General features: G+C 33.5%; 1 protein-coding gene across 12 annotated transcripts; it reads left to right on the plus strand.

Moving 5' to 3' along the window:
* Nucleotides 1-320: 320 nt before the first annotated feature.
* On the plus strand, nt 321-27,989 carry LOC145734003 (uncharacterized). Of its 12 annotated transcripts, none has more exons than XM_081987056.1 (20): nt 321-430; nt 11,183-11,376; nt 11,944-12,125; nt 12,173-12,416; nt 12,470-12,681; nt 12,739-12,885; nt 12,943-13,206; nt 15,023-15,169; nt 15,638-15,845; nt 15,899-16,074; nt 16,238-16,398; nt 16,612-16,859; nt 19,291-19,472; nt 19,577-19,783; nt 19,847-19,985; nt 21,725-21,948; nt 22,028-22,166; nt 22,667-22,802; nt 22,884-23,007; nt 27,058-27,989. In XM_081987056.1, the coding sequence occupies exons 1-20, from the start codon at nt 426-428 to the stop codon at nt 27,268-27,270; spliced, it is 3,552 nt and encodes a 1,183-aa protein (XP_081843182.1). In that variant the 5' UTR covers nt 321-425; the 3' UTR covers nt 27,271-27,989. The 12 variants fall into 12 exon arrangements, with proteins under 12 accessions (XP_081843182.1, XP_081843179.1, XP_081843175.1 ...); XM_081987053.1 differs by lacking the exon at nt 321-430 and adding an exon at nt 8,755-8,956 and having other exon boundaries at nt 16,253-16,398; XM_081987049.1 differs by lacking the exon at nt 321-430 and adding an exon at nt 8,756-8,956.

Raw genomic sequence — 27,989 nt, forward strand, 5'->3', positions numbered from 1 at the left:
TATAAGTTAAGGAGAGTTTGCACTGTAAACTACTGATTTTGCTAATTCAAATTAGTTGAAAATTAGTAGATTATGATACACACACCACGTAGGATCAGTACAGACAAGAAGAAGCTTTTCTCTTTTTTATTACCTATTATATGAAATTACTACATTTTTAACCACAAATATCATTAGCGTTTCAAACTTGTGCCACTTGCATTCTAATAAACCTTGTTTATATTGTAATTTTTCGAAATAAGGTGTACTTATTATTTTTTTACCACGCTAACAATATACGCGTTACTACGGTTCCGTAGAAATTGCACATTCAGCCATAACCATGGTGTTGTAGCGGTCGGGTATTGCATGAATCCAGTTGGGTTGTTGTGTTGGTGTATGTTGTTGAAGAATTTTGTTAGTTTGAAATTATAATTTTTTGTTTTATGTGGTAAGTTGTTTTAAAGCGTTCTGAACAGAAATATTTTAGGTGTTTTGAATTTAACAATCAATATAATATAGCTTACATCTTATGCCTTAAACTTTAACTCAAAAACCAGTAAGAGTGGAAAAAAACTGCAATTTGTGCGATAATCGTAATTACTAAGGAATTGCAACTGTTACATTCAATTACTTTGAATTACAAAAATATGATACAAACGTTATAGTATTTTAAATATCTAGAATTTGACATTTAGATATTTAATTCAGTAAATAGATATCCAAATATGTGAATCTTTTCAACGTTTTGAAACGTTTTGATGTAAAAAAGCGTTTTAATGTTCCGTTTAATTGAACCGTTAATTGTCAACCTTACATATTAAAAAACTCTTGCAAAGTCGCTTGTGCAAAAATATGTTCAAATCAATTGAAATTTAGCATTAAAAATAATCATAAATTTGCTTCAAAATCAGAGCTTATGTGATAAGCTTTGGAATAAGCCAAAAATTTGAACAATATCTCAAAAACAAACATTTCTATTAGAAATCAGAATTTGTGTCGCTTGAAACCTTCCCTATTAAAGCTTTTCTTCAGATACTTAAAGAAGACCACAAAATAAAATGTCTTTTCGTAAAACAGTAATTGTCCAAAACTACATGCAACTACTTACATTTAAGAACTTTAGGGTATCATCGATTTGAGTGATGATATAGGTAAAACAGAGGTCAAGATTCAAAGATATACCTTTTTAAAATTTCAGAAAACTACTTATAATGATATTGTTCTAATCTCGTAAATATAATTACATTACATGTCTTTATAAGAAATTGGAATAGACATCCACCACTTTGACCCTCCATAACTCGGTTATTTGAAAAGATACAGAGTGAAGGCAAAGAGTGGTTGATAGCTGAAAGTTTGGGCTTTCTGAAAGTGGACTACATGTTAAAATCGCTTCAGGGGTAATGCCGCTTGAGAGCGTCAAAGTTTATAAAGTTATTTCACCCCCCAGAAGGTTTTGGTTATTATTTTATCTACCCATAACTCGATTATTTGATGAGATACAAAGTGAAGGCAAAAACTTGTGGATAGCTGAAGGTGAGAGCTTCTTGAAAGTGGGTGTACATGATAAAATTGCTTTAGGGATAAGGAAGCTAGAGGCCGTCAAAGTTTACCTAGTTATGTCACCCCCTTCATGTTAGTTAAAAAAGAGCAGTTTAGGGCATCCTGTCACTGTTTGCCTTGTAACTTAAGGAGAGTTTGATTAATTTCGAGGTGAAACTTTAGGACCTTGTTGATTTTGACGCTCTATGGAGTAAATGTAACGTCATTTAACGGTCATATTATGGTTTTGTCAAATTACCTCGTCGTGACGTCACATTCACTTATTTGGTTGCTCGCCAAAAGGAATAGGGCCTAAAATTGTCTCTGGGTTTTATGATCAGGTCAAAATTGGCCTTCAGTTCGACTTTTTATTGAGGAAATAATAAAAACTCAAAACTATCGGGGGCAATACCACAAGAGCTCAGATTTAGCCGGATAATTTTTGTGCTTGTCTTAGAACACTTTCTTTTTGGTGAAACAGCACGAGACCTGTTGTAACTAAATCACGAGAGCCCAGCTCGAGTGATTTGGCCAAATAGGTCGAGTTTTGTACCATAAAGAAAGTATGAGAAGACAAGCGGAAAAATTATCCTGTTCAAAATCTGAGCTCGAATGGTATTTGATAAGACAATTCCATGAATATAAACTGCGACTGCCTTGTACTGGCAGAAATACATTTTTCTGGTTCTTTTGATTTTCTGCAGTAGAACTCTATCCGAAGCGAGCCATAACCAAAACAATACGAACAAAGTCAAAATTGACAGTGCCAGCAAAAATCTCAAGGTGAGACATTGCAACAATAGAAGTGTAGTGAAAATCCGTGGAAACGATGAAATCAACAGCAAAATTTATCCGATTTTTTTATCCGCTAGCAAACTCTCTTCCTTCCTTATTAGCCGATAGCAAACCGTGTTTTGATGACGTATATATGGCATTTTTTGTACATGAGTGGAATTGTCTGCGTGAAACACTCTGAAATCTGATAAGAACTCCAAGGTGATATTATGCTTTTTGTCATGTACCCTCAACATTGATCGTCCTACCCCTAACGATGTGTTTGGCGTTATTGCCCTAACTTAAACCGCCATCCCTTCAGTACTTTAATGAACTCCGCCATCGCAATATGCAAATAGCAATTGCCTACGCCGGTGGCGAACAGGAACGGCAAAAATCCCTCTCATCCAACACATCACATTCGTTTTTCACAAATTTTAGGGAGACCAACTTCGGTAATCTCCCTCTTTTTTCTGTGTGTGTATATCCCCCTTCAGAATTTTATCCGAGGGTCGTTCAAAAGCGGCCCGGTTCCCTAACATCCGCTCTCGCCCTCTTTGTCCGATAGGCGGGCTTAGACGAAGACGGCACGCTGGTCGGGCGTTTCTTTTGTATAGTCGAACGAATCGACAGATGATTTGGAGGGTGGGTCACGTGACTGTGGAGAGGGGTCGAGTCGGCTTGCACCGGCTGCTCCCGACAGAAAATGACGGGGGGGTTTGCCCCTGTTGCCGACATTGTAGGCACTCAGAGCCGAAGTTAGGGAATTACTTGAATATTTCTTCCTCGGCAACAATGGTCGGCTACGCAAATCCTCTTTGCGATTATAATTCCAAAATAAAGGTATTGTCGGAATTCAATAGAATGGTTTTCAGCACGATGCGCCATTTGCTTATCTAACACGATCATGAGATTGTCCCCCTCATCGTCATTTCACTTTTACTTCCTATTATTCTGTACTAAAGAACCAATTGTATTAATGTCATTTAAACTTTCAGTCATCTTCCAGTAACCTTGGATAGATGACAATTTGTCAACAAATTCATGTTCAACAGAACCTTACTGAATCCTCTTCTAACTTTTCACATATTCGAGATATTTCAAAAATGCATCATAAGCCTGACTTTTGTAGAAAAGACGTCAGAAGTACCTTCTTACAACTTGAGTTCCCAGTTTAAACCCATAATATGGTGATATCTTGGAACAACACAAGTTAAACGTGACAATACCCTCAGCTTAAGTCAAATTTTGAAAACTATGGTTGCAAGCTACGAAAAGACAATTAAATTTTCAACTTTTACTAATAAGGCTCATCTATTAATTGTCACATGAATTAGGTGAACATGGTAATCCAATTCTAAGGTTCCAGAGTTAGACCAAATTGGAACTACAAAAATATCACTAACGAGGAGACTTTTTTAGATTGACACTAAACAAAAACACATATTCAATCAACAATTTCGAGTGTTCTCGACAATATTCTATGACAACTTTGCGGGGTTTTTAAATGAGAAAATTTTTCCCCAGTCCGGACCCGTTAACGACGTAAACCATGCACGGAGGGGAAGTATGGCCGTTCTGAGGGCAATACAAATGGTGATGGTTTCAAATATATGGCTTTCATAATGCTTCAGGAGTAGGCAGATGTCCCGACAAAATATATATTGGAAAATAGGTCTTAACTTTGGGTGAAAGGCAATCGACTAAAGGGTGCATATTTTGTACCTGCCAATGACTGATTGGCCTCACAATAGGATTTGAACTTGCAAATATTTGCAGATTGGATATGCTTTTATGGCTTTATCCTTCGTTTTGTATTCCGGATACGTGTTTGGTGTGTATCTTGAGACAAATCCGCTTTTTCGGGCTTTCGATTCGTATAAGTGTTCACGGTTATGCCCGGTAAGTTGTTCGTGACTTTCTTTACAACCGCGGGCTTCACAAACACGATGAGACTTTGCCAAGTGTTTCGTAGTGTAAACTGTAATTAACATAATCAGTCGTGGTAAATATTTAAAGTGCCGACAAAGTCCCTTTATATAGTAACCAAAAAGTCCTGCAGTTGGTCTTCTAAAATTATGCCAGTAAGCGTGTAATTTGAGATAATGGAAATCCTAATGAATATCTCCTGCATGGTCGTTATAATAGCTGTTTAGAACGGTCATAAAATCGTACTTTTAAAACTAGAGTTAGTTAGTTAATTTAGTTTATTGTAGTTATCGTATACAAACGCTGTTGAGATATTTTAACAAATTTAATAATATAGAGAAAACTCCAATTTTGTCAAAACTAAAAGTTTTACTGGCTTCAGTATTATTTACCTATTTTACAACAAAAACATACTACATCAACAAAATTACGTCTGTGATTCCTCCTAGAAAAAATATTGTTCCCAACTCTTGTGCAAAGTGTCTTGTCTGCACTTGTCAGGTGAACGAACGATTTAATTATGTTATTACAGACTGAATTTGGCAGATTTTGTTTTAAAAGCAATTTTTAACCGTAAATTCATTTTTGTTTCGTCTTCGACTCGGATGATTTTTAAAACCACTCTCGCTCATGCTATTTGTTAAAACAAATTACTTAGAAATGAGTATTCCAATTTTTTCACAGGAAAAATTAGATGCACGAGGGATATTTGGTAAGATTATTTCCTGAGTTAAATAAACATTTTATTTTAATTAAAACAATAAGAACAATAATTAATAAGAGCAATAACTTTCAAGCCAGAAAGGGTAACACTATTCTTTATGTTGCTGTGAGGAGTGTGAAATTTTTTCGAATTTTTTTCCGGAAAAACTGCTGACAGCTAAGTTGACAGTTGTTAAGTGATTTTTCCACTTAAAATTTACATTTGTTAAACTAATTCTTGATAGCGATTGGTCAAAATTGATAGGAAGGAAATAATCATGTGTAAAATCAGCCACTAAACAAGAAAGAACTAATTTACAGAAGAATAATACAGTTTTTGGTAAATTATACTATAAACAAATATTATACGAGGTGGTCTTGTATAAGACAATTTTTAAGACTGAAATCAAAATCAAAGTCAAATTATCCCAGTTTGAAAATTCCTTTTCTTAGTTTAAGTGCAAGATTTTATTGAGACATCTACTCGTCCAAAAGTAGTAAAAATCAGGAAAAGTTTAATGATAATTCAAATTGGTCTTATAGTTTATTAGGACAATTCTACCTTGCTTTGCAATTTCCAGAGATATCTTCATTTAGAATCAAGTTAAATGGTATCGTAAGTCTTTTATAACTAAGTTAATTTGGATTTTACAGTATCTAAGCTCGTCAAAGAGTTAATTGTTAGTTATTACTTAAAAATAAATTAAGAAATATTACTGAGCTATGATCTTTCTCAATAAAATCAACTTTTTAGTAACAGAGCTAGGAATTTAAAATCAAATTTTCTGAACGTGGATAACTTATTTAAAAAAGTGACAATTGGTGGGTATGTTTAGACACACAATGGGAACCCCTTTGCCGTTCCGAAAGTAGGTATTCGTTCAAACTATTCCAAAGAACTATTTAATCTCTTCCAATCATTTTGGTTTTTTTTTTCGAAGGGGTCTCACACAAGTCAGAAAAGCACGCCTCGTCTAACATTCCACCCTCCCATTTCAATATGGCCAAGACACGAACAAAGGGTCGTTCCATGTGTTCCGACATCAGCCATCGACCATATTTCTACAAAACGTCACTCAGATATTTATGATCTCTGGGCCGATATAGACCCCCATAAAGGAAGATAGATTAACATTTTTGGGTTCGGGAAGGTTAGGTACCTCTCAGTTGAGGGTTTTCGGACTTTCGGTCAACATGCATTCTCCGTGTCTCGGTCGGACATAAATTACGTGGACAGGATAATTTGTGAAAGTGATTTCCAGACAATTTTTTTCTTTTTCGATTGGAATGGAGGTTGGATTTTGCAACAACCGATCGAATTTAGTTGCCATAACATATCCTCTTGTATTAATGTGTAAATTCTTTTTTTTTCAACACTTCTACACTTTAAAAACTGCTGTTAAGCTTACCGTAAAGAAGCTTTAAGAACATAATTACCTTTACTTTTTCAACTTAAATTTTCTTAATAGTTATTTGTTTTTACGTATTTCTATTATTTTGTCTGTTAAATGGAATCAATTGTTAGATGATTTAATTTCAATTTTTGTGAAAAAATATTAAATGCGTTAACATTGATAAGGTTCAGTGTGTTTGATATTGCCATTAGGAAAAACGATATGAATACAATTTTTAAATGTTAACATATAATATATTTTTAAAATCGATCAATTGATTCAAAAATATATACGCAGGTTCTAACGATTCTAGATAAATGCTACAACTTTGCTAAATTAAACAGCCCTTGAGTAAAGTATAATCACCCTGTATATACTGATACTAGAATTTTTGGACAAAAATAGACAAACTACAAGTTATTACTTCCACTTTAAACATTTGGTAGGCAATTGATTGTAAACAAATAGGACACACAAACCGACAATTTGCTGCCAATTGGTTATTCGAATATTAAATCGAATTGTTCAGTTTTTGTTATTTTACTCGTTTAGAACATCAAACAAAAAAAACCAGAAACAGTAATAGTCAATTTGCATGTGGTATTGTTATAAACTAAATTGAGTGGGTTTGTAATCGATTTAACTCTTCCAGCGAAAAATGCTTTGAAAAATTGTCATTATTAAGTAACAAAATAATCAAATTTGAACTGGATGTAATAGAATATCTAAGAAATAAGTGTGAGTAACGTTGAATATCCGGTTGTGGCAAACAGATGGTGGTTAACAATAGTCATTAACACAAGTGGTTTCATATGGGATGGCTTAGAAATTTGACCATGGGTTTTAATTTTCAAAATTCACTTTCGAATGCAGGAAAAACTAGAACAATAAACTTCAGTGTGACAAGAAGATTTACCAATTTTACTAGTAAATTTATGGGTCTAATTGAAATTTACTTGAAAGATTTTCCTGTCATGGCTTCTCTGTCAATATTGTCGAAATAAAATCCTGTATTTTAAACTAAGAACTGAAAAATAACTGAATAAAACGTGGTTTTGATTTGTTATTCAGTGTTTTAGACATTTTGGTTTATCACTAACTTGGTAAAACTTATCTAACAAAGGATTCTCGTACCAAATGAGTAACATTCTTATTAGTGTTTTCACCACCAATCTGTACAAACCACTTTGAGTGAGAAAATAAAAATGATCAAATTTTCTATCTAATAATCTGAAAAATATTTCGAAACTTCCATAACTGTATGATGGTTAAAAATTCTAAAATTTACATTTGAATACAAAAAAAAGTCAAATTATAATAGAAACTGTCTCTTTGTCAAAAATACTTGAATTATTGTTCTCAGGTTGTCAGAAATGTTGGTGTGTTCTCAAATGAAGATTTTAAAATGTCTTATCTTACTGTCGTAGAATTTTGAGGTTAGAAGAATTTTTTGCTACCCTCAGCTTGTCAAAATGTTATCAATTTTCTTATTGTCATAGTCATTTTCAAAATAGTCATTTATGACTACTTTTAGAGCTAAATTATGAACTTACTGAGTGAAGTGAAAGTTAGGTTGGCTTAGAAATCATTGTCAATTGTCATCAACAATTGTCATTCAGCTTTTTTAACAAACATTTGTACATTTGTTTCAAATATCATCAGTTTTTGAATTGTCAAATGTTGTTTAAAACCGTATTCGTGTTTTATAATCAACAAAACGGTGTTTTGTTGCTTTGTTGTGTGTTCTCACTGTTTTAGAATTGTCAAATTTTACGTTATAATAAATCAATTCTATAATTGTCAAGTAATGTGAAAATCAGGATCTGTCTTAAAATTTTTATTATCGAAGAAAATGAATGGTAATTTTGTTTTGCATATTGCCAGAATTGTGTTTTGGAAACCTTAAAATGTTCTAGAATCATTAATCCCATGTTACAGTTTGTATCACTACTTTAAAACTGTCAAAATGGTCGATTTTTTGTCTATTTCATTTGAGTATAGGCAGTTTAATGATTGCCAAACTACTTAAAGACAAATATGTTGTTAATTCCATGATATTTGTTGTTAAAAAAGGGGTTTAACAATATTTCATACAGTAAATGTATGTGAATTGTTAATTATGTTTTGAAACACAATCTAATATGTCTTTTGTATGTTTTTTTTTATTTCACTCTAGTTTTACTTTCTTTATCTGCCAGAAAAACAAAATAAACCAATGTACACGAGACTGTTGCAAAGCTATTTTGATGAAATTAAAAACATTGACCTGTATATTGGTCAAATTAATTGGTATAGTAAAAAAAATTAGGTATTTCCCAACGCGTTTATTTACAAATGTTATACCTTTAAAACTGGTAAACTTAACAGCAGAACAAACTAGGCTCGGTCTCGATAAAACGAAATTCTTGCAGCGTCCTACCTGCTTTCTATTCACCGTCTAGAAAGTAAGAGGAGCAGAAAAACTGTCAGAGTGAACAAAAGTGATTTGTGATGATAATGACATTGAATACCCCGAAAGGACTGTTCAGGGTAAAGTACAAAAAACCAGTCAAGGTCAGAACTCTAAAAGAATACCACAGACTGAGGCAGAAACTGATATTACGACAGAATGGTCTTTGGAACAGTCATAGCAGGTTTGTTTGTTTTTTCACTGTGTTATTAACAAAATTTAAAACAATTTATTTAAGTGTATGGAAGTTTGAAAATTAAAAAAAAAACTTGGTGGTCACTGATAGAACACAAAACACAGACCTTCACAGTAAATCCTATCACTACACTAATTTAGTGAACCGAAACTTAAATTACTTCCAGCACAACATTTTAAAGTCTCCCCCTTAAACCTAGATGGGTATTCCGGTCAGGTAGGCTGTCGGACCTTTGAAAAACACAATTAAAACATCCTTTGAATGCCTCCTTCTTCTCCGGAATACCGGTTTTACAAAGTACCGTCATAAATTGTACTTTTGTGGTGTCAGAGAGAGTTTGGTTAGGTGAAATTGCCTACCTTTTTTGTCTAATTTCTTAAAATAGTTGCAACAATTGATATTGTATGTGCCGATGACAGTGATAATATGTATATTTACTCTGAAGATATTTTACATATCAGATGGTAGAGATGTTTACCTAGGTTTCAAGACATCAGGCAAATTCACAAGTGGGTCATTAACTTCAAAAAAGAGGTTATAAAGCTGCAAACTGTTAAAAATCTTTCATCATTTCACTTCATGTTCTTTAGGTAAATTCGAGTCGAAAATCTTCTATGAACATGGGTCCGCAAATGCTTTCTTACCAAGAGTTTTTTTTTTAATTCAAAGTGTCAAAAACTACAAAATTTTATTTAACAAAAAAATTAATATTATTGTGAAAATAACTGTTTACAATATTTTTTTCTAATTTAGTACCAAATTGATAGAATGGCCTGTAGTAATTTTAGGAACTGATTTTTTCCTTAAAATTACCATAAATAATCATTTTCCTAATTTAGTACTCAATCTTGGCAATGTTTCCAAACTGACCAATTTCTTATCTATTGCCAAGTTTTTGCAATGTTACCAAATTGACAATTTTTTTAAAAATTCCTCAGAAATGCTCAAAACCCCCCTCAATGAACTGACATTCTTTGAAATTACAACAATTCGACTTTTGGCAAGCCTAAAGTAAGATTGTTTATTTCAAGCTCAATCAATTTGATATTTTTCATAATTTGATATGTGTTTTTAAATTTTAGAAGCAAGTTATGTTAAATTTTAGCTTAATACACTTTTCCTAAAAAAACTGGTATTATAATGATAATAGAGATATTATTCCCAGCCCGGATGGTAAAATTACTAGTTTGCGGGCGCTCCCACATAAATACACATGCATGTAGTACGATCCACGTTGAAAATGCCCGTTTAATGAACCTGGCTTCCGCCTTAGGTTGAAAATTATACAATGGGTGTACAAGAAAACGATCGAATCTAAGCCGGATGCGTCTAAAATTACGATTCGCGGAAGGGGGTGAAAGAAAAACAGGACCAACCTCTAGGAAATGACGCTCAAATTAATTGGAACCCTCCTCGATTCGTTTTGCGCCAGTTTTCCTAATTAATTTAGGCTGAGCTCGCGATAATTATTAAATTTTTACACCTCAATTCCTTAAAAACAAAATTAATCACTTTAAATATAAGGACACACAAGCTCATATTTTTCAAACTTGTCAACAAGGGCTCTAAGAAATTGGTAGGACTGCACTCGACAATTTCCCGTTAAAACTTTCCCTATAAAAGCACGTCTTGTAAAATTTATGGCTTCAATTTCAGTAATTTCCTCGCAGAGTGTCGGGATTGAGAAACAAGGCTGAATTTTCCATAGCGATCTTTTGCAAAAAAATATCCAAATTTAATAGTAAACAGTCCATCTAAATGCAGGATAATCTTCCCTCTAGATAAATTTAATAAAGGTTTAACTAACTGTAGTGCCCTTCTCCCTCCCTTGTATACAGTATATCGTGTATCTCCCCTTCCGAGGATAGGGAGCAATCGTTGCGTAAAAATGGAAAAAAATCCACTATTCCCAGTGGAAGTAGACGGGAAGCGTCAGGAGAACGATCCCCCCTGGTGGGAATGTAATAATTGCATTTTGGATCTGAAAGTCACGTAGATTGCAAAAAAAGATCGTGTCTGGAATTTCCAGTTCTAAATATGATTGTATTATGTAAATCTGATAAGACGTCATCTCGAACAAAGATGAAGAATAATGTGCGAAAAACTTCTTAGTTAAGAATGCGAATTATGGGGGAACGTCAATCATTTTTTGTGACAAGAAAATAACTTGTTTTTTTGTTCCTTGTTTCCATTAAAACTTTTTCTATATTTCAGGTCCCAACACTACGACAATTTGCAACAGCAACAACAGCAACAGCACGCTGACACTCTTTCTCAGCAGCATAAGCAGCCTTTGAAAGACACAACAAATACTCCAAATAAACAGCAGAAATTGAATAACAACGAAGAGGCTCAATTAAATAATCAAGAACCGTCATCTACACAGGATAGTGATAACAATCAACAAGGTAAATTGAAAAGGATTTTAAACTGTCAAACAGAACTTATCCAATTAGAGAATTACAAGTCCACACCGGCAACATTTCAGAAAATGGTCAGCATTATTTGCAGTCTGTGATTGCTAAAAAAAAATTAAAAGTTTAAGCTAATTATCAATAATAAGGACGTTGCGTAGTTCAATATTCTTAATGTACATTTTGGGCAAATAAATATGAAATTTAATAAATATATGAATTCCCTCTCTATTATTTAATTTACAGAGGAAAAAAATTGTCATGAATAACTTTTTGATGCATCTCAGGTGAAAGCTCTAAATACGAGCTTTCCATTATTTTGGTCTGATATGGTTATGTTCACCAAAGCGATAGGGCAACCGCGGTCTTTCCATTATCGTAAAAGAAATGATATTTTTATATAAGCTCTCCAATGGGAATAGCGTTATAAAGTCTTCATGTCCTTTGAAAATGTGCTGGCATTTTCGTGGTGATGATGTTTTGTTGCGCATCGAGGAAAAAGTCACGATTATAATACTGTAATGCATATTGAATGGTTTAATAAGTAATATTTGGTTGCAGGTTCAAGATCTCTTCAGTGTTTAGAAACTCTAGCCCAAAAGGCAGGAATTCACGATATTACAGCCGACGATTGCAAGTATGACGTGGCTAACACGTTACTAAACTTGGATCGAGGACACGAGTTTATCAAACAAAGCGTAGACGCGGGAATGTCCGCAACAATGGCCGATCTCAACAAACAAGTAAGTTTCCATGTGCATTTTCGTTGATCTTCTCCAACACAATATAGTTTAATTTGCATCAGCAGATGGTGGATGCCAACGGCCAACCCGTTCAACAACAAAACCAACAGGTGCAACAGCAAGATCAGCAACAACAACAGTTTCAACAGCAAATGCAACAGCAACAACAACAGCAGCAACAGCAACAGCAGCAGCAGCAACAACAACAACAACAACAGCAGCAGCAACAACAGCAACAGTTAGTGCAAGCGCAAAGTCCTCACTTGCAGCAAGTCACTGTTAATGCACAAGGTTAGTTGGGTTGTCAAGTTTTTAAATATTTGATTCTATTTGGTTGGTTTTAGGGCAACAGTGCATTCAGACTAATATGGGACCACCACAACAAAACCAACACGCATCTCCAATGCATCAACAACAAGTAGCTCAACAAGGACAACAAGTGCAAATTCAGACTCAAAATGGACAAGTTTTGGCTGCTACTGCTCAAAGTGGCAGTACGACCATAACAACCATGTCACCTTTACAACAAAGTCAACAGACGGCGCATCCTCAACAGGTTGTTATTTTAAAGAATTTCAGTTTCTATCACATTCAATATAATGCCATAATTTAGGTTGACTGGGCACATGGTAGAGTGCAAGTGATTCAACAACCGACACAAAATCCAATGTACCTTCAGCAACTCTACAACAATCAAGGACAGCTTTTTATGCCTGGAAATATTCAGTTACACCCTAGTCTTAATCCGCAACAAATACAGGTATTAACAACTTTAACCCCTGAAACTAAACTAGACTAGCATTTTATACTGATATAGGTCATTACTAAACCTTTCCAAGGCAATCAAATAGGAGCTCCGCATATGATCACTGCCACTCAAGGAAAGCAAGTTTTACAAGGAAGTCAAGCCACCACATTTCCTGGATACACAACCATTCCGACCATTCCCACCACACAGAATCAACAAACTTTGGTTTTTAGTCAGTTGGGTGTAATCAGTTCGCAACCCAACATTTTGCCCACTCATTCCGCCCAGGGCAACGCTCAAGTTACGCAACAAAAAACTCAGGAAATGCATAAGGTATATGATTGTTATAATGACAAAATAAGTAGAAAGCTTGTGTGTTAATTTTTGCCCGAGTTTCTTTGTCATTTTGGGTTTTCTGATATCGGATCATTTTATAGGCCCTGTTGTGTACGTTGTATCCACTCAAAGATGCAGGAATGGTTGATTGCTTAGATTTTTTTATTTGTATAGTCCCAACTAGACCTGCTTTTTGTACCAGTTTCTATAACTGGACCAAATTGAACGCTTTTAAATGGGAACTACTTCTCTTATTATAGAGACAGGCAAAAACTGATGAACATACTATTTATATGACAACCTTTAACAAACCAAACAACTAACCTTCTAAAAAGTGTCTTAAACCTTCTGAGAGTTGTATTAAATTGTCAGAGGTCTTTTTGAATGTGACAAAAACCTCCAAATGCTACTGAAAAGTTCCAGAGCCTTCCACAGCTGTGTTAAATTTTCTCAGAACTGTTTTAAATTGCCAGAGGCCTCTAAGACCGTTTTAAAAGTTTCATAAACAACAAGTGTCTTAAATTTCAAAGTGAAGTAGAAGTCCATGTCCTGAAAGTGGAGATGAATGCGTAAATAACTCTAATGTTACTTCCTAGATTTGTTTTAAATTGTCAGAGGCCTCTAGAACCATTTTGGAGTGCTCCAAGCCAGAGTTCTCTAAATATTACTGTAAACCTTCTAACTGTCTTAAACCTTTCAAGAATTATTTTAAAAGCTTCTAGATCTATTATGAAAGTGACAGTGGCCTCTAAATGACAACCTTATAAAAATTGCCAGAAGCCTCTGCAAGTGTTGTACATCTTCTAAGAATTATTTAATTGTTGCTATATAAACTTTGATTGCTAATTTCTTGATAAAACTATAATCATTTTGATAATCAATCAATATCATATTTAATCACCGACATACGTTTTTTGCTGGTGATCTGAATGTCGCTGATAAACTATACCTATTGAATACTCAGAATATTTTTTTTTTTAAATAGTTGATCATCTAAGAAAATATGACAAAGATATAAGAAATTGGTTGTTTGCATCTATCAATTGATTGAAATAGTGAAGACTTTATCTTCTGGCTTGAAAAGCGGTCTCATTCTCTAAAAGGTATTAACAATAAATAATAAAACAAGGCCTGAAACCTGAAATACCTATGAATTAATTAGTTGATGACTGGTTTCGTTGTAAAGTAGCAGAATAATATGTATTAAAAACAGAAATAAGCAATAGAGTTGTGATACAATCTATGATCAAGCTTAAAAAAGTTATTTTTAAAACTTAAATTCTTAAAACAAAGTTTCGATTTTACTCATTTTTCCAAATGTAATCCATACATTTTAGCATAACTTTGAAGTTTCTGAATTTGTTGAAAACAAAATTGTCTCCATGGGAGATTTAGGGAATAATGGCTCCTAAAAAGCTCGTTGATATAATTACCAACTCTGGAACTCCTCAATGCTCTAAACCAGCTCTACAAGCTCATAAGTGTGGTTTCCCTTTATTAACTCTTTACCATACAATCATTACATGAGAGTACTAAAAACACTTTTTTGTCTGAAAGTATGTGTTTAAAATAATGGCCTGCTTTAGAGTTTAGCTATTTAGACACATAAAATTTTAAATCCTAATGAAAACTAAATAAAAATAGTTGTAGATAATATTTAAGTTTGCTTCTAGTTGTAGCTGTGTAATTATTCACTAGTTGATATTAAGTTTAGCTCTGTAAAAAAAAATCGAAACTGGTCATCGTCTCATTTTTTGGCATAATGTGTTTCTTGGTGTAGGATGAAATTAGATTTGGATTTTTTGTCAAATAGGTGATGGGCCAAAAAGTTCAAATGCAAAAGGTTGCAAGTAGTACTGGCGCGGTAGCCCAAACGCAACCACAACAGGGCCAATGCGTTCAAGTGTCTCAAGCAATGATTGGAACGCAACCTACCACACAAATTATCAGTCCTATTCAAGTAAGAGTGGCTCGAGAAATTTTAGAAATTCTTTATTTTTCGTAGATAGTTTATTTCGTAGACTAGAAAATGTAATAAACTTGGAAAAACGCAAAACTGTAGAGTAAACAAGCTTTTAGCATGAATAATCGTTTTCCTAAATTTGTAGTCTGGTTTTTATATTTTAATTCGTTATACAGAGCGTATATAAGTTTAGAAACAATTCAGTTTAGAATTAGAGAGTTTGTCTAAATTTACATGAATTTCTTTGTACGACCACAAAAGTAACAACAAAGCTGAGAGAAATATCAAATAAGAGACATTATAAAAGAAGACAAAAAAATAGGAAAAATGAGACAAGACGCTTGGACACACTAATATTGTTGCAAAAACGCACCATAAAAAATAATATTAAACGATTTGATTGTTAACACGCTTTAAAAACATACAAACTTTAGCTTTAAAACATTCGTTTTTTTTTGTTTTTAGCCTGGTGGACAACCAATGCAACTAGCCGCCAACAGTTTTCCTTGGCAGTTTACAAATGGCATACCACAAGTTTGGGCTACCAACGGATTACAGTCGCAAACATTGCTGGCACAACCACCTATTTTCATTAGAGGTACCCAGGCTGATGGTACTCCAGGAATGTTTATACAGCAAAATCCCCAAACCACGATTCAAACGCAGCAAAACCGTAAGAAACTCTTGCTATAAAGAAGTGAGTTTTACTTCAATAAAAAATTGTAGAAGCAGCAGCGATGGCAGCCCAAAATGCTGTAACACAAGCTACCAAAAGTACCAGGCCGATTAACGAGAATATCCAACCGAAGCAGCCTAATCGGCCATTGAATATTCTTCCGTCCAACGCCACCATCCGACCAGCCAGTTCAGTTTCAACTCAAACTATTGGGGCACAAACTCCCGTAAGTACATTAGAAAGAGATGTTTCAGTTTGTTTTAATTATGTTATCACGAAACTCATCACAATTCGTTGAACATACCTATATCAAACCATCTTCTGTACCCAACAATTTCATTTAGACACTACAGTTTTGTTCTATGTATAATTACCTTTTTGGTAATTAGACATATTCTTCTCAGGGAGTTGGAAACAAACCTACCGCTAAAATTAGGACGAAAACACCCCAAATTAGGTCTCCAGCACCCAAAGCAGATGCGGCCAATCAAACTCAAATGAAAACCACCTACGCAAATCTACAGCCTCATCATTTAGTTGGAGGAAACAAGTAAGTTTTTTAATAATAAGCACAGAGTTAATTTGACTGTTGTGTTTATCTGCTGTTATCTAATCTATGTGTAAAAATTCCTACCAAACCATTTTTAATATCAAGTATTAAATCTGAATCAGTTTAAATCAATTCGTTTGTTTTACAACAGTAACGATGTTATCATTATGGCTAGAAGTCACATGAAGTTGAAACTTGTTTAATATCTTCAAGTATTTATAACAGGATGCTGGTGATGAACACATCCACAGGAATGACCACCACAATGACCCCAAACTCTCAAATGAACGACAAAATGGGAAATCAACAAAACAAACAACAAGTTGCGAACAACCAGCAACAAATGCAAACTGTCACGCTGCAGCAACAGCAAGTGATACAACAGCAACAGGCGATGCAACAATATCAAATTCAGCAAGGCCAACACGCTCAACAGCAAGTTCAAGCCAAACCCATGATGAGTAAGTATTTTTTTTGAAGTTACATAAAATGTTGAAGAGTAAAACACGTGGAAGTTAAAACTAAAAAGTTGATATAGATGGATGTATTAGTGAAGGATATTCAGGTCGAGGATTACATACAAATATTGGTTGAAAAGTTAATTCTCTGAAGGCAGTTTGATATTTGTTGTAAAGCACATTTTTGTTACTCTTACATTACAACTCTTTACAGCACAACGTGTATTAACTCTGTGACTCTTATCATGTTAACATGTTCTGATTCTAATTTTTTGCTGGTCCACCGCCCTCTGTACAAGAAAGCCTAGAATGTCACTTTTAATGGCGCCGTTAGCGGTTTTCGTTTTGTACACAAACCTATGCAGATGCAGTAGAAAATATGTTTTTTTTTTATTTTTTCGTGTAGTTGATTAGAAGTTGTGAGTGAAAAATCAGAGAACGCTTTATTCCTGTTCCAAATATGTATAGATGTGGCTTTTTATACCCAATAAAGTTCAGCCAAAGCAAGTTTGGTTAAAACCCTTTGTCCTGGAAAGTACAACAAACTAATGTGAAAACTACTCAATCAAAGAAAATTTGGAAATCCTTGAAGCTAGGTAAGCAAAACTGGTAAATGGGTTTTATATTATTACCAAGATCTTTCTTTTAAAATGTAAATGTGCCAATGGAACTTCTAAAAGCTGTCCTGTTTCTTCAGAGTAAACCTTTGTTGCTCTCAAAATGCAGGCGGCCTCAAAATGTAACTCACACACCTATGTATGTAAGAGGCAATATTGAATGAGATAGCATATTGTACTTACCACTGAGTATTGTGTTGGAGTAAAATCATTCCAGTTCAAAGCTTTCAACCACTGTTGGGTTCGGGCAGGGTCTTTTGGAAAGTAAAAGACTGACACCTTTGGGCCTTTCACCAAATTGCTTTTACAATTTGGCAAACAACAAGTGGACGGTATATTGTAGAGGCAATAGAATTTAAGTTAAAAAACCAACAACAAATTATACAACAATGAAGGAACAATAACAATAGTGAAAACACAATAAAATGAACACAAACTACTAAACAAAAATTACTTTGGCAAGTAATCCCAAGTCTTGACTTTAAACCTTTTTAATTTAATGAATTTAATCATCGAAAAACTCAATTTCCACAATACAAACAAATGCAAACTGTCAACCACTATTTCGGCCATATTGGAATTTTTGGCATGCACCTTCTTGGCTTTCTTGTACAGAGGGCGGTGGCTGGTCACGTGAGCCACCGCCTACTATACTAGAAAGCCTAGAAGGTCCCTGTCAAAAATTCCAATATGGCGGAAATAGTGGTGACAGTTTGCGTTTGTTTGTATTGTGGAAATTGAGTTTTTTTGAGGATTAGATGAATTTTTACGGTTTAAAATCAAAACCTGAGGTTATTTGCGTAAGTTATTTTTGTTTGCTGCGGTTCATAAGTTTTTCAAGCCACATTGTAACAGCAATTAGGTTGAACACTTTGAAGTGGGATGATTTAACTCCAACAATATACTAAATGGTAGGTACAAGTGCTTTCTAGTACAGTAAACTTATTAGGTACTTGTTACATGAACAGGTATGTGAGTTACATTTTAAAGCATCCTTTAACGTGAGAGCAACAAAAATAATTTTGAATGAAAGTTCTTGGTAATAACATAAGAACCATTTACCAGTTTTGCTTACCCAGTTTCAAGGATTTACAGATTTTCTTACATTGAACAGTGTTTAAACTAGTTTGCTGTGTGTTGTACTTTCCAGGACAAATGTTCTAAACAAATTTGTTTAGGCTGGACTTGATTGTGTATAAACAAGCTCTATCTATACATATCTGGATCAGGAATGAACCTTTTTTTGATTTTTCACTCACAACTTGCAATCAACTACACGAAACAATTTTAAAAAAAACATTTTTTTACTGCATCTGCATACGTTTGTGTATAAAACGAAAACCGCTAACGCCGCCATTAAAAGTGACATTTTAGGCTTTCTAGTATAGAGGGCGGTGCGTGAGCCCAATTACCACTGCTTAAGTTTAAAAAACTCACGTGGCCATGAGTTGAACAAGTGACAATCAAAACTTAGTGGTTGTCATTGTGTCAATAACAGCGGGCTAGTTTAAACAATTTTATTTTGGTATTTTTGCTTATCGGCTTTAAAAAACACTCGTTCGACAACTTATTTCGAGTTTCACAGAATTGATGCTTTGATATGTCAAGTTTTCGTATTATCACCAACTCGCACAAAAAAACTAATTCCAAATCCGCCTTACCGAAACACTTTATGGTGAACAAATCAAAGAAGTTGCGTATTCTCTTAATGCATCCGACCCAACCTAATCCATCAAACGAAGGTAATTCTATCGCTTTTGTTATGTTTTTCAATTAATTAATGGTTATAGTTAATTGGGTTTTTAATTAATTTGCAGTTCAAACAATACAAGGCATTCCACAACAACAAATCCAAGTGACAGGTGACAACCGGTCACTTATGCCGGTGCAGCAGGTCCAGCAACAAATTCAACAGCAAATTCCTGGTACTTTACAACAGGGCATTCCTTTACAGCCTAACTTGGTCACTCAACCAATGAATATGCAACAATTACATCCGGTAAGTCTGATAATTTGGTGGTCATTTTTTCAAACGTTAATTTATGGTACAAAAATTATCTTAAGAAAATATTGTAAATTTTCTATTTTTGTGTTTTATTTTAGCAACAAATTGCTCAGATGGCTCCACCCGGTACCATTATAACGAGCCAAATTCAGCAAGCAGGTGGTACTGGTCAGGCGGTTGTGTCGCAAGTTGTGGCGCAACAAGGTCAACCCATGCAACAGCTGCAACAGATCCAGGTTAGCTCTGCACCTCAGCAACAGCAAACCCAACCACAACAGCAACAACCACAGCAAACACAGCAACAGGTATTTCAATCAGTTATTTCGTTTTTAGCATTAGTTTTTTCAATATTTTGGGTGGTCTCTTAGGTTCCTTTGCCACCTGTAGTTCCACCAGTAGCTGAGAAGGAAGATAATTCAAATTTACCGCAAGATTCGGCTAGTTTGTCGCAAGCTTTGCCGGCGACCACGACTACCGAAACTTCCAAAGAAAATGGAGGATCTGATGGTGAGAAGTTTTGCTCATATTGGTGTATTGAAGTAACTTTAAAATTAGCATTGCAGTCTTATGACTAAAACTGAGGTTAAAAGTTGGGTGCAGGATTGCAAAGTTTTCTGAATTTGATTGGCTTTCAGTTGTCAAGATTATTATCATACTGAAGATGAGATTTACTCAAATCTCCCTCACCTCCTAGTTGCATGATAATATAATCATAACTGACATCAGATTTACCCTGACCATTCATTCTAATAATCTAGTAAATAAAGAAAATTTAAATAAATAAGCTTGAATAAAAATTCTATAATAGGGATGCCAAGTTATTTTTAAGGTAAATAACTAAACTTATCTAACTTACTTTCTACCTAAAAATCCTGCTTCTAAATATATCATTGAAACTACAAATGTCTTTAATACAATAAATTACAAACTACTTACAGCTAATACTCTTCGTCCAGAGAGTCCAAATTGTCCAAAATAAACCGTCAGTTGACCAATCTTCTTCTTTTCCGTTGAGGTGGATTTTTAACTGCAAAGGCTGTATCTCGGTAACAGCCGGGAGGCCTCCTCGGTTATCGATTTAACTACTTCTGGAATAGGTCCTCTATCACAATCTGCTCCATGTCATAACGTGGACTAGACGGTACAATTGCTGGTAGCACTCAGTATTACACCCAGTAACTTCCGTTCCGGAAGGAAAAAGCTTTCTAAGATCCCCTGATCTTCAATAGACTGATTTTTGCTCGAATTTCTCTTTTTTTTAAATTGACAAAGTCTCTGACAATCAACCACCAATAAAACAAAAAAAACCTTTTTTCCCACCTTCTACCTCCACGTATCACCTTTTTCACCTCCTTTGAAATTCATCAAGTAATACTGTTAATTTTCTTAATAACATACAATTCTACCAAAACTAACTATAATGGTAAACACTTGACATCCCTACAAAAATGTACCTTTTCTATAAATTAAATAAATAAATTTTCTTTATTTTCTTGAAAAAAAATCCTTGTTTTCAAGACACAGCACAATGAAGGAAATAATCAAATTAAAAAAAATGCTTTTATCGTCAAATGCTCTAGAAACGTTTTTTATTTAACTACTTTGTAACCTTCTTTTGCTGTTGTTGTTCTGGCGACAGCAGTATTAATAATTTGCACTCCCAAACTCCAACGACCAATCTACAGTTTAATTTCACGAAAATCCAAGAACAAAGCTAATTTAAACTACAAAAAATCAGTTTAATAAAACTTAACTTAATTATTTCCCATGTGTACTTAGTGCACATAAGACACTCCTGCATTTAAGCTGGTTCGATACATAAATAACCATTTCAATCGATATAACGACGCTTTTGTCTAATCTAAGCGAGTTAATATTTACATTATTTAAGATTACATGCAAATATAGCTGGCGTAACTTTCGTAACTTTACTGCTACCTACGCAAAATTGTTGTTTCATGGGTTTTTTTTAGAGCATCGATTGATTCGTAAACATGCATCATAACGGAACTTTCTTGCAGTCGTGTTCTGCTACTGCAAAATGTTTCTGTATTTATCACTGTAAGCAATTTGGGGAAATTTTCATTCAATGTTACTGTTTGTTTTGTTTTAATGTAGATCTTCTACCCAGTTTGAAAGACACTAACTAACCATTTTCTTAACCTGATGTTTGTTTTTGTTTAACCGGATATCTAAACAACTCAGTAAATTTCTTCTCTAATTCACATACAATTGTTAATTTTCAGTCCAATCTTCTGATGTAAAAGATTCAAGTACCTTAAATGCTCAAGACTCGAAATTGCTTTCTTCGAGTGATAGTTCATGTGTCCAGCCAACTCCATTACCGGGAACTGCGCCCGCCCAACCGACTACCACGTCATCTGAGGGTGGTATGCAGGTTGCTGTTACTGCTGAAGAAGTCAAAGAACGTTGTCCTCCCAAGGCCATGGTAAAGCCTCAGCTTAGTAAAGTGAGTTATGTTGTTGTTATTACATTTTGGTTGCAAATCGTAGCGTTTGGGCAGTGGTACATTTATTTTCTTATCTTAGGTGTTAACTCACGTCATTGAAGACTTTGTGATACAAGAATCGTCTGAACCGTTTCCAGTTACGAGAAGTGGCATGTTAAGCGATTTGAAGCGGCCCCATTCGACAAATAGTGATCAAGATGATGAACCTTTAAGTAAGGGTAATTTACAAACATTTATAGCAGTTTTTAGACTAAGGAGGAACAAAAAGCGCTTTTTGGTATACAATTAACCAACATTTATCAAGCGCTCTGAATAGGTTTGAAGCAAATTGCAACATTAACACGTATAAAAGTTTAATTTTAAGACCAAAACTTTGACTTATGGCACATTTGTAGCCTTTTTACAGTAGATTTCAAAACTTTCACAATTCCCATTGTTAAATGGTTTCAATCGTGTTTATATTTTCTATTTCTATCTAGAGCATATACAGGGTAAGTATTAAAAATGGCACCCAAGCTAATTTTTTGGTTTTTTGAATATTATTGTGTCTCAAAAAAAAAAATCTTCATGTTTATAGTCAAAGATCACAAAAAGACTTCCAACAGCGTAATGAAGAGCTTGGGCTCCTTTTTCAATGACAGTTAGACAACACATTACCTATATTAATGATCTTTACTTGCATAATAAATAATTATACTTAAATACCATTTTCTTTTAGGAAAAAAGTCGATACTCTCTTCTGGTTCGCTATCACCAAAAGGAGATATGGCTAAATGCGAAGCGTGCGGTATTGTCGATAACAAATCTAAGTTCAAGAAAAACAAGCGATTCTGCTCTATTGCTTGCTCTAAAAGGTATGCAAAATTACGTTTTTATTGAGACATTAATCATTTTTACCTCAATTCACTTTATTAACTAATGGTTTGGGTTTTCAGTGGAAAAACGAAAGACGACAAAAAGAAATTCGACGATTTGGATACAACTGACATTAAGGCTGAATGCACAAGTGGTTCCATTGTCGATGACAGTTTGCCAAAAGTGGACCCACTTAAATGGGGGGTAAGTGTCAAAATACACATTTTAAGTTTTTTTTTTAGAATCCTGCAACATACCAGGTCCAGTTTTAAATGTCAATAATTCACCAATCCATAGCCAATTAAAAAATAAGTTGACATGCATTATGTCATTTTCCTGAAAAATGCTAAGGAAAATACAGTCCTTATATACAAATCGGTTTTTTGTCATAACTGTCAGACCATTGGAGTAATTTTGATCAAATTTGGAACAAGCACTTATGAAATTAATACTCATTATGAATGACGTTTGCCAAAATTCTCCAGCAGCGTAGATACAGCAAGATGGTTTTCATGTTTTTGCCTTATTTTCTACGTCTCTAGATATTTTTCAAAAATTACAGTTTCTTTTAATTTCATCTTCATTCTCTTATAAAATTCTGATTTGAAACTTCGTTTACGAGATAATTCAGTTATTACGTTCAAAAACCCAATACTAACCCAACCCAACTTAAAAATTGTCTTGGAAACGGAAAATTCACTTAAGAAACTTAAAAAATTTCATTCTAGCCAGTTTTTATAGTTTCCAGACAAACTGAAAGACTTGATAAAAAAGATGATAAAAATTGATTTCAGAAGCTTAAAAATTGTGTTTGTAACCGGATTTCATGCAAATCGAGAGACTTTAATATTGAAAATGGACTTGTAGACATAAAAAACTACTTTTTCTAGAATTTTTTACTACAAATTCATACATTTAAACCTTAAAAATTGACTTGAACACCAAGAAGTGACTCTGAACTAATGAAAAGTGACATCAGAAGCTTAAAAGTAAGTTTTCATAATTTGAAAACAAATTTCAATATTTTAGTCTTGAAAATAGTCTTAGATACAGGACATTGACAGTAAATTTATGAAAATTGTCTTGAAAACTACCTTTTCGTGCTTTTTAGTTTGCTTTTCTGTTACTTAGAATTCTGGACTGTTTTTAGTGCTTTACGGCTGTTTTCAGTGCCTCAAATCGAGTTTCAAGACTATCTTTACAAAGTTTTTGACTTATCAGACTTAAAAGCCAGTTTGTACACTGTCCATAGGCTTGAAAATGTTATTTGAAGCTTCTTCACTAGTAAATTGACTTCTACACTCATAGATGCAATAAATTATAGCATCAAAATCGGGTTTAAGGCTATTTCCAAAAGTCAAGTTTCTTCAGTAATAAAAGTAAAAAATGTTGGTACCAAAATAAGATATTAATCTTGAGAACTAATTTTTAAAAAAGAAATTTGAGTTGTACATCAATTAAAGTCCTGAAAATAGACTTTCGGACTCTCTTTAGTCCTAGTAAAGTCAGTTCTAGCCTTAAAAGTCAACTTTTAGATTATTTTTAGAAGTAAAAAATGAGTTTCATGCACAATACAATCTTTGTCTTGATGTTCGGACTGTTTTTAGTTCTTGAAATCCAGTTTCAGACACTCGACCAGGATGGCAGTGTGAGAAAACGAATTATAAGACTATTCCTAGTAGTAAATAGCAAGTTTTTAGACTATTCAGTACAAATTTGGACTCTTACACGTCTTGAATGTACAGTTTTACACTATAAAACGATTTTTTAAATTGAAATTTGGAGGACTGTATCTTCCTTAGGAAAAGTTTTTCACCAAAATGACATAATACAAGTCAACTTATTTTTTGATTGGCTATAGAATGGTGAGTTATTGACACTTAAAACTGGACCACCCTGTATAAGAACACTTCTTTGATATAGTCAAAATTTTACCCTTTGAGAATGACGTCAAGCAGGTGAAAAAACACGTATGTGTATAATTAGATCACAAATTTTAACCTACAAATGCTTTGAAAAATTAGTGCGTTCGGAAGTGACTGATGATCAAGTGTCTTGAAAATCACATGATCATGAGAGTTTCAGTTTAATCATCATTCATTCAGTGAATAGGTGTGCTTGCACTCACTTAAAGATCTCTTTTACTCCTAATAACATAATATATTATTAATGTTCATTGATTTTGTGCTGTGTTATTGTGCTTTGCACAATAAGGCGAAAATAGTAATTTGACGTACCAACATTATCAACTTGTTTGCTTTTCATAAAAGCGGTTATTTTGGTTTTACTGAAATATTACATTTTCTTAGAAATGTTGGTGAAATAGGAGTCCTCAGCTTGAATTCCAGCTTTTTTCATTCAGCATAGGGTAGCAGTACTCACTTTTAAAGCCTGTGATGCTCTATCATACACATTGGAATAATCAATTGGGATGACATCTGGAAACTGTTTCTTTTTGTACTCAAAAAAAGCAGCACATTTAGAATTAGCATTTAGGCTTGCTCATTGTAGCGCAGCGTTTTTGTACCTTTGATATTTGTTTATATCAAAGTGACAGTAAATGTCAACGTTGTTAATTTGACAGGATGACAAAATTAATAACGTGCCTTTTTTGCTAAAATTGTTTATTTCATATGTTTGATATGCGAGAAACAAAGATGTAAAAAGATGACGTCATTCTCTAAAGGTAAAAATCCAACTGTAACCAATCAATTTTCTTTGCTTACCTTTGTAAAAGTATCTTTGGTAAAGGCTCTTTAAGATAAAATAAATAGGGAATACGAAATCTTGTATCTAATGAGTCAGTCTTTTGTATTAGGTTTAATTTAAATAGCTGTAATAATGACACTAGCTATTAATTGTATCAGTATCTTTTAATTATTTGTCTTATTCAAAAATTTTACACTCTTCGCTGGTGTAATTATTTTGAATCAGAAACTTAGAACTGTCTGAAAAAGTACCAGCACCAACCAGTACCAACTTCACCTGAACAAGTCATTTAAGAAGGTCTACAAATTTAGATACTACCTTGTGAGAGTTTAGAAAAGACTCTCAAAGACAAAGTTAAGTTATAAAACCAGATAACTTTCTAAAGATGCACAGACACTGTCACAGCATTGCAAAATCTAGAACTTGTTTTAAGAAGCCATTAAGAGATTGAAATATTTACAAAAAAAATATGAATTTTCGAAAACGATTTTAAAAAATCTCTTGGAAAATACGAAATTCCTTCTTTTGGATTCGAAAATTATAAAAATCTGGTCAAGGGTGAAGTTTAGGAAACTTTAAGATAAGATAACTTTAACTGCGTCAAACATGTGAGTCTTTGGAGGAAATTTGGTGTATAAGAGCTTTCTGATCCAAATGATGGAATCTGAACAAAGGTTACAAGCTAAGAAGCATTATATTAAGAAGGCGTTGAGACTAGATTATTCTATAAAATGTTATAGTAAAAGCTTGTATTATTAACAAAATAGTTGTCTCTAGAAATTACTTTCATTTCTACCAAGTTTTGATGACAAATATCTTCTTACAATCTCACGTATGACTCAAAAGTATGATTTTCACCATCATGTTATTACATTTTTAGGTTTAAATTTAGTGTCTTGCAGTGCTTTCAGAATTGTTCCTGTTTTGACTGAATGTCCAAACAATTCTCCGAGATAGCCTAAATTTTAAAAGGGTTACCTCGGAGAACTGTTGGTACATCCATGTTTATTGACCAAACCGAATAAGCGTCCAGAAACTTGGAAAGTCACAGACATTGAAGTATTTGAAGACTTTGATTTTCTGCAAAACTAAAATTTTCTCCAGAAGGAATGTGAAGACATTTTTTAGACTATTTTCTTAATATCGTCTCTTCTGAAGATGAAACTGAGAACTAAGTAGAAACACCTAGAACAACGAAAAACCACCTAAATAATTTTGAAGGATTTAATTTTTTTGCATTGCGTTAAGGAGATTTGGACCCAAAGAGACAAAAATTTCTTCACGAAAACATTTACTTAGAGAAAACAATAAGATAATTGAACACTTGGGCTTTATACTTTAATTTTTTGTGAAATCCATATTTTGTGTTTATGTTTTCAACTTTTAAGTTAAGTTAAGTTAAGTAAGTTTGTATTTGAAGATCTCAATAACACATGTTATACTATAATAATCTTCTGTGGTTAAATGTGCGTACTTAATTAATTGTTTCTGTATAAGTACTAACTAACTTCTTTATAAAAATGTAACAATTTCAACTTGTTTCAGGTTCAAGAAGTATTCGAATTTATCAAGAACCTTCCCGGATGTTCCGACTACGCTGAAGACTTCCTTATACAGGAAATCGACGGTCAAGCTCTGATGCTTCTAAAAGAGGACCATCTTATGACAGCTATGTCAATGAAATTGGGTCCGGCACTGAAAATAGTGGCCAAAATCGACGATATGAGGATAGATAAAGAACCGCCCAAACAACAGTAATCTCATTACACTTTAATTAGTTATAGAAACGTTTGTTTAATCTCGACTTTTAAATTTAAGACTGGTATATAATGTAAATATGTTAAATACAAACGGTTCGAATACAGCTAGTTATATTAGGTTACTGCGATTTTAGTATATGGTTGCAGAATTTACAAGACTTTTGTACATTCAAGGCTGTCAGTCCCATAAATTTGGAAGTCACATCCAAAACACAATGAAAGAAAAAAAAATTAAAAGTCAACCAGTTTATAGTTTTCTTTTAATTTTTTTAAACTCTAATTCAATGGGAAAGGACACTGTTTCAGGACTTGTTCAAAGTTTTCAGTAGGTAATTTATTATTTTTGATACTTGTCCTTGTACATTTTTGTACATATTATGTGTCTTTTATTAGTGTACTTTTTTATTAACGTGCTTTATTAATTAACTGAGTTTAGTTCAATTATTTCATAATTAAATGCAGTTGTGTACATAATAGTAAATAATTAGGTATGATTATTATAAAACAAGGATAGTTGTGTAAGTTTCGTTTTAATGGGAAGTATTTTCACGCACTGTGTTTAAATGTCGCAGTTAATTAAAAATGTGCAATTTATAATTTAAATACAAATAAGCTTCAGTTTATAATGATTAGATCAGACAGATATTATTTAATGATATTTGTGACTAGAGTATAAAAATACTGCCACTAAAGATAATAAATTTGTAATTTATATAA

This window comes from Ips typographus, linkage group LG9 (genome assembly GCF_016097725.1).
Source record: "Ips typographus isolate SLU linkage group LG9, UJ_Ityp_2.0, whole genome shotgun sequence".
Lineage (NCBI taxonomy): Eukaryota > Metazoa > Arthropoda > Insecta > Coleoptera > Curculionidae > Ips > Ips typographus.

What these genes read in the sequence shown, in the direction of transcription:
- LOC145734003 (XM_081987049.1), top strand. Translation starts at nt 8,814, where the DNA reads ATGATAATGACATTGAATACCCCGAAAGGACTGTTCAGGGTAAAGTAC. An exon ending in TGGCCGATCTCAACAAACAA is followed by an intron (nt 12,126 to 12,172) that starts GTAAGTTTCCAT and finishes AACACAATATAG; the next exon opens with TTTAATTTGCATCAGCAGAT. An exon ending in TGATGAACCTTTAAGTAAGG is followed by an intron (nt 22,167 to 22,666) that starts GTAATTTACAAA and finishes ATTTTCTTTTAG; the next exon opens with GAAAAAAGTCGATACTCTCT.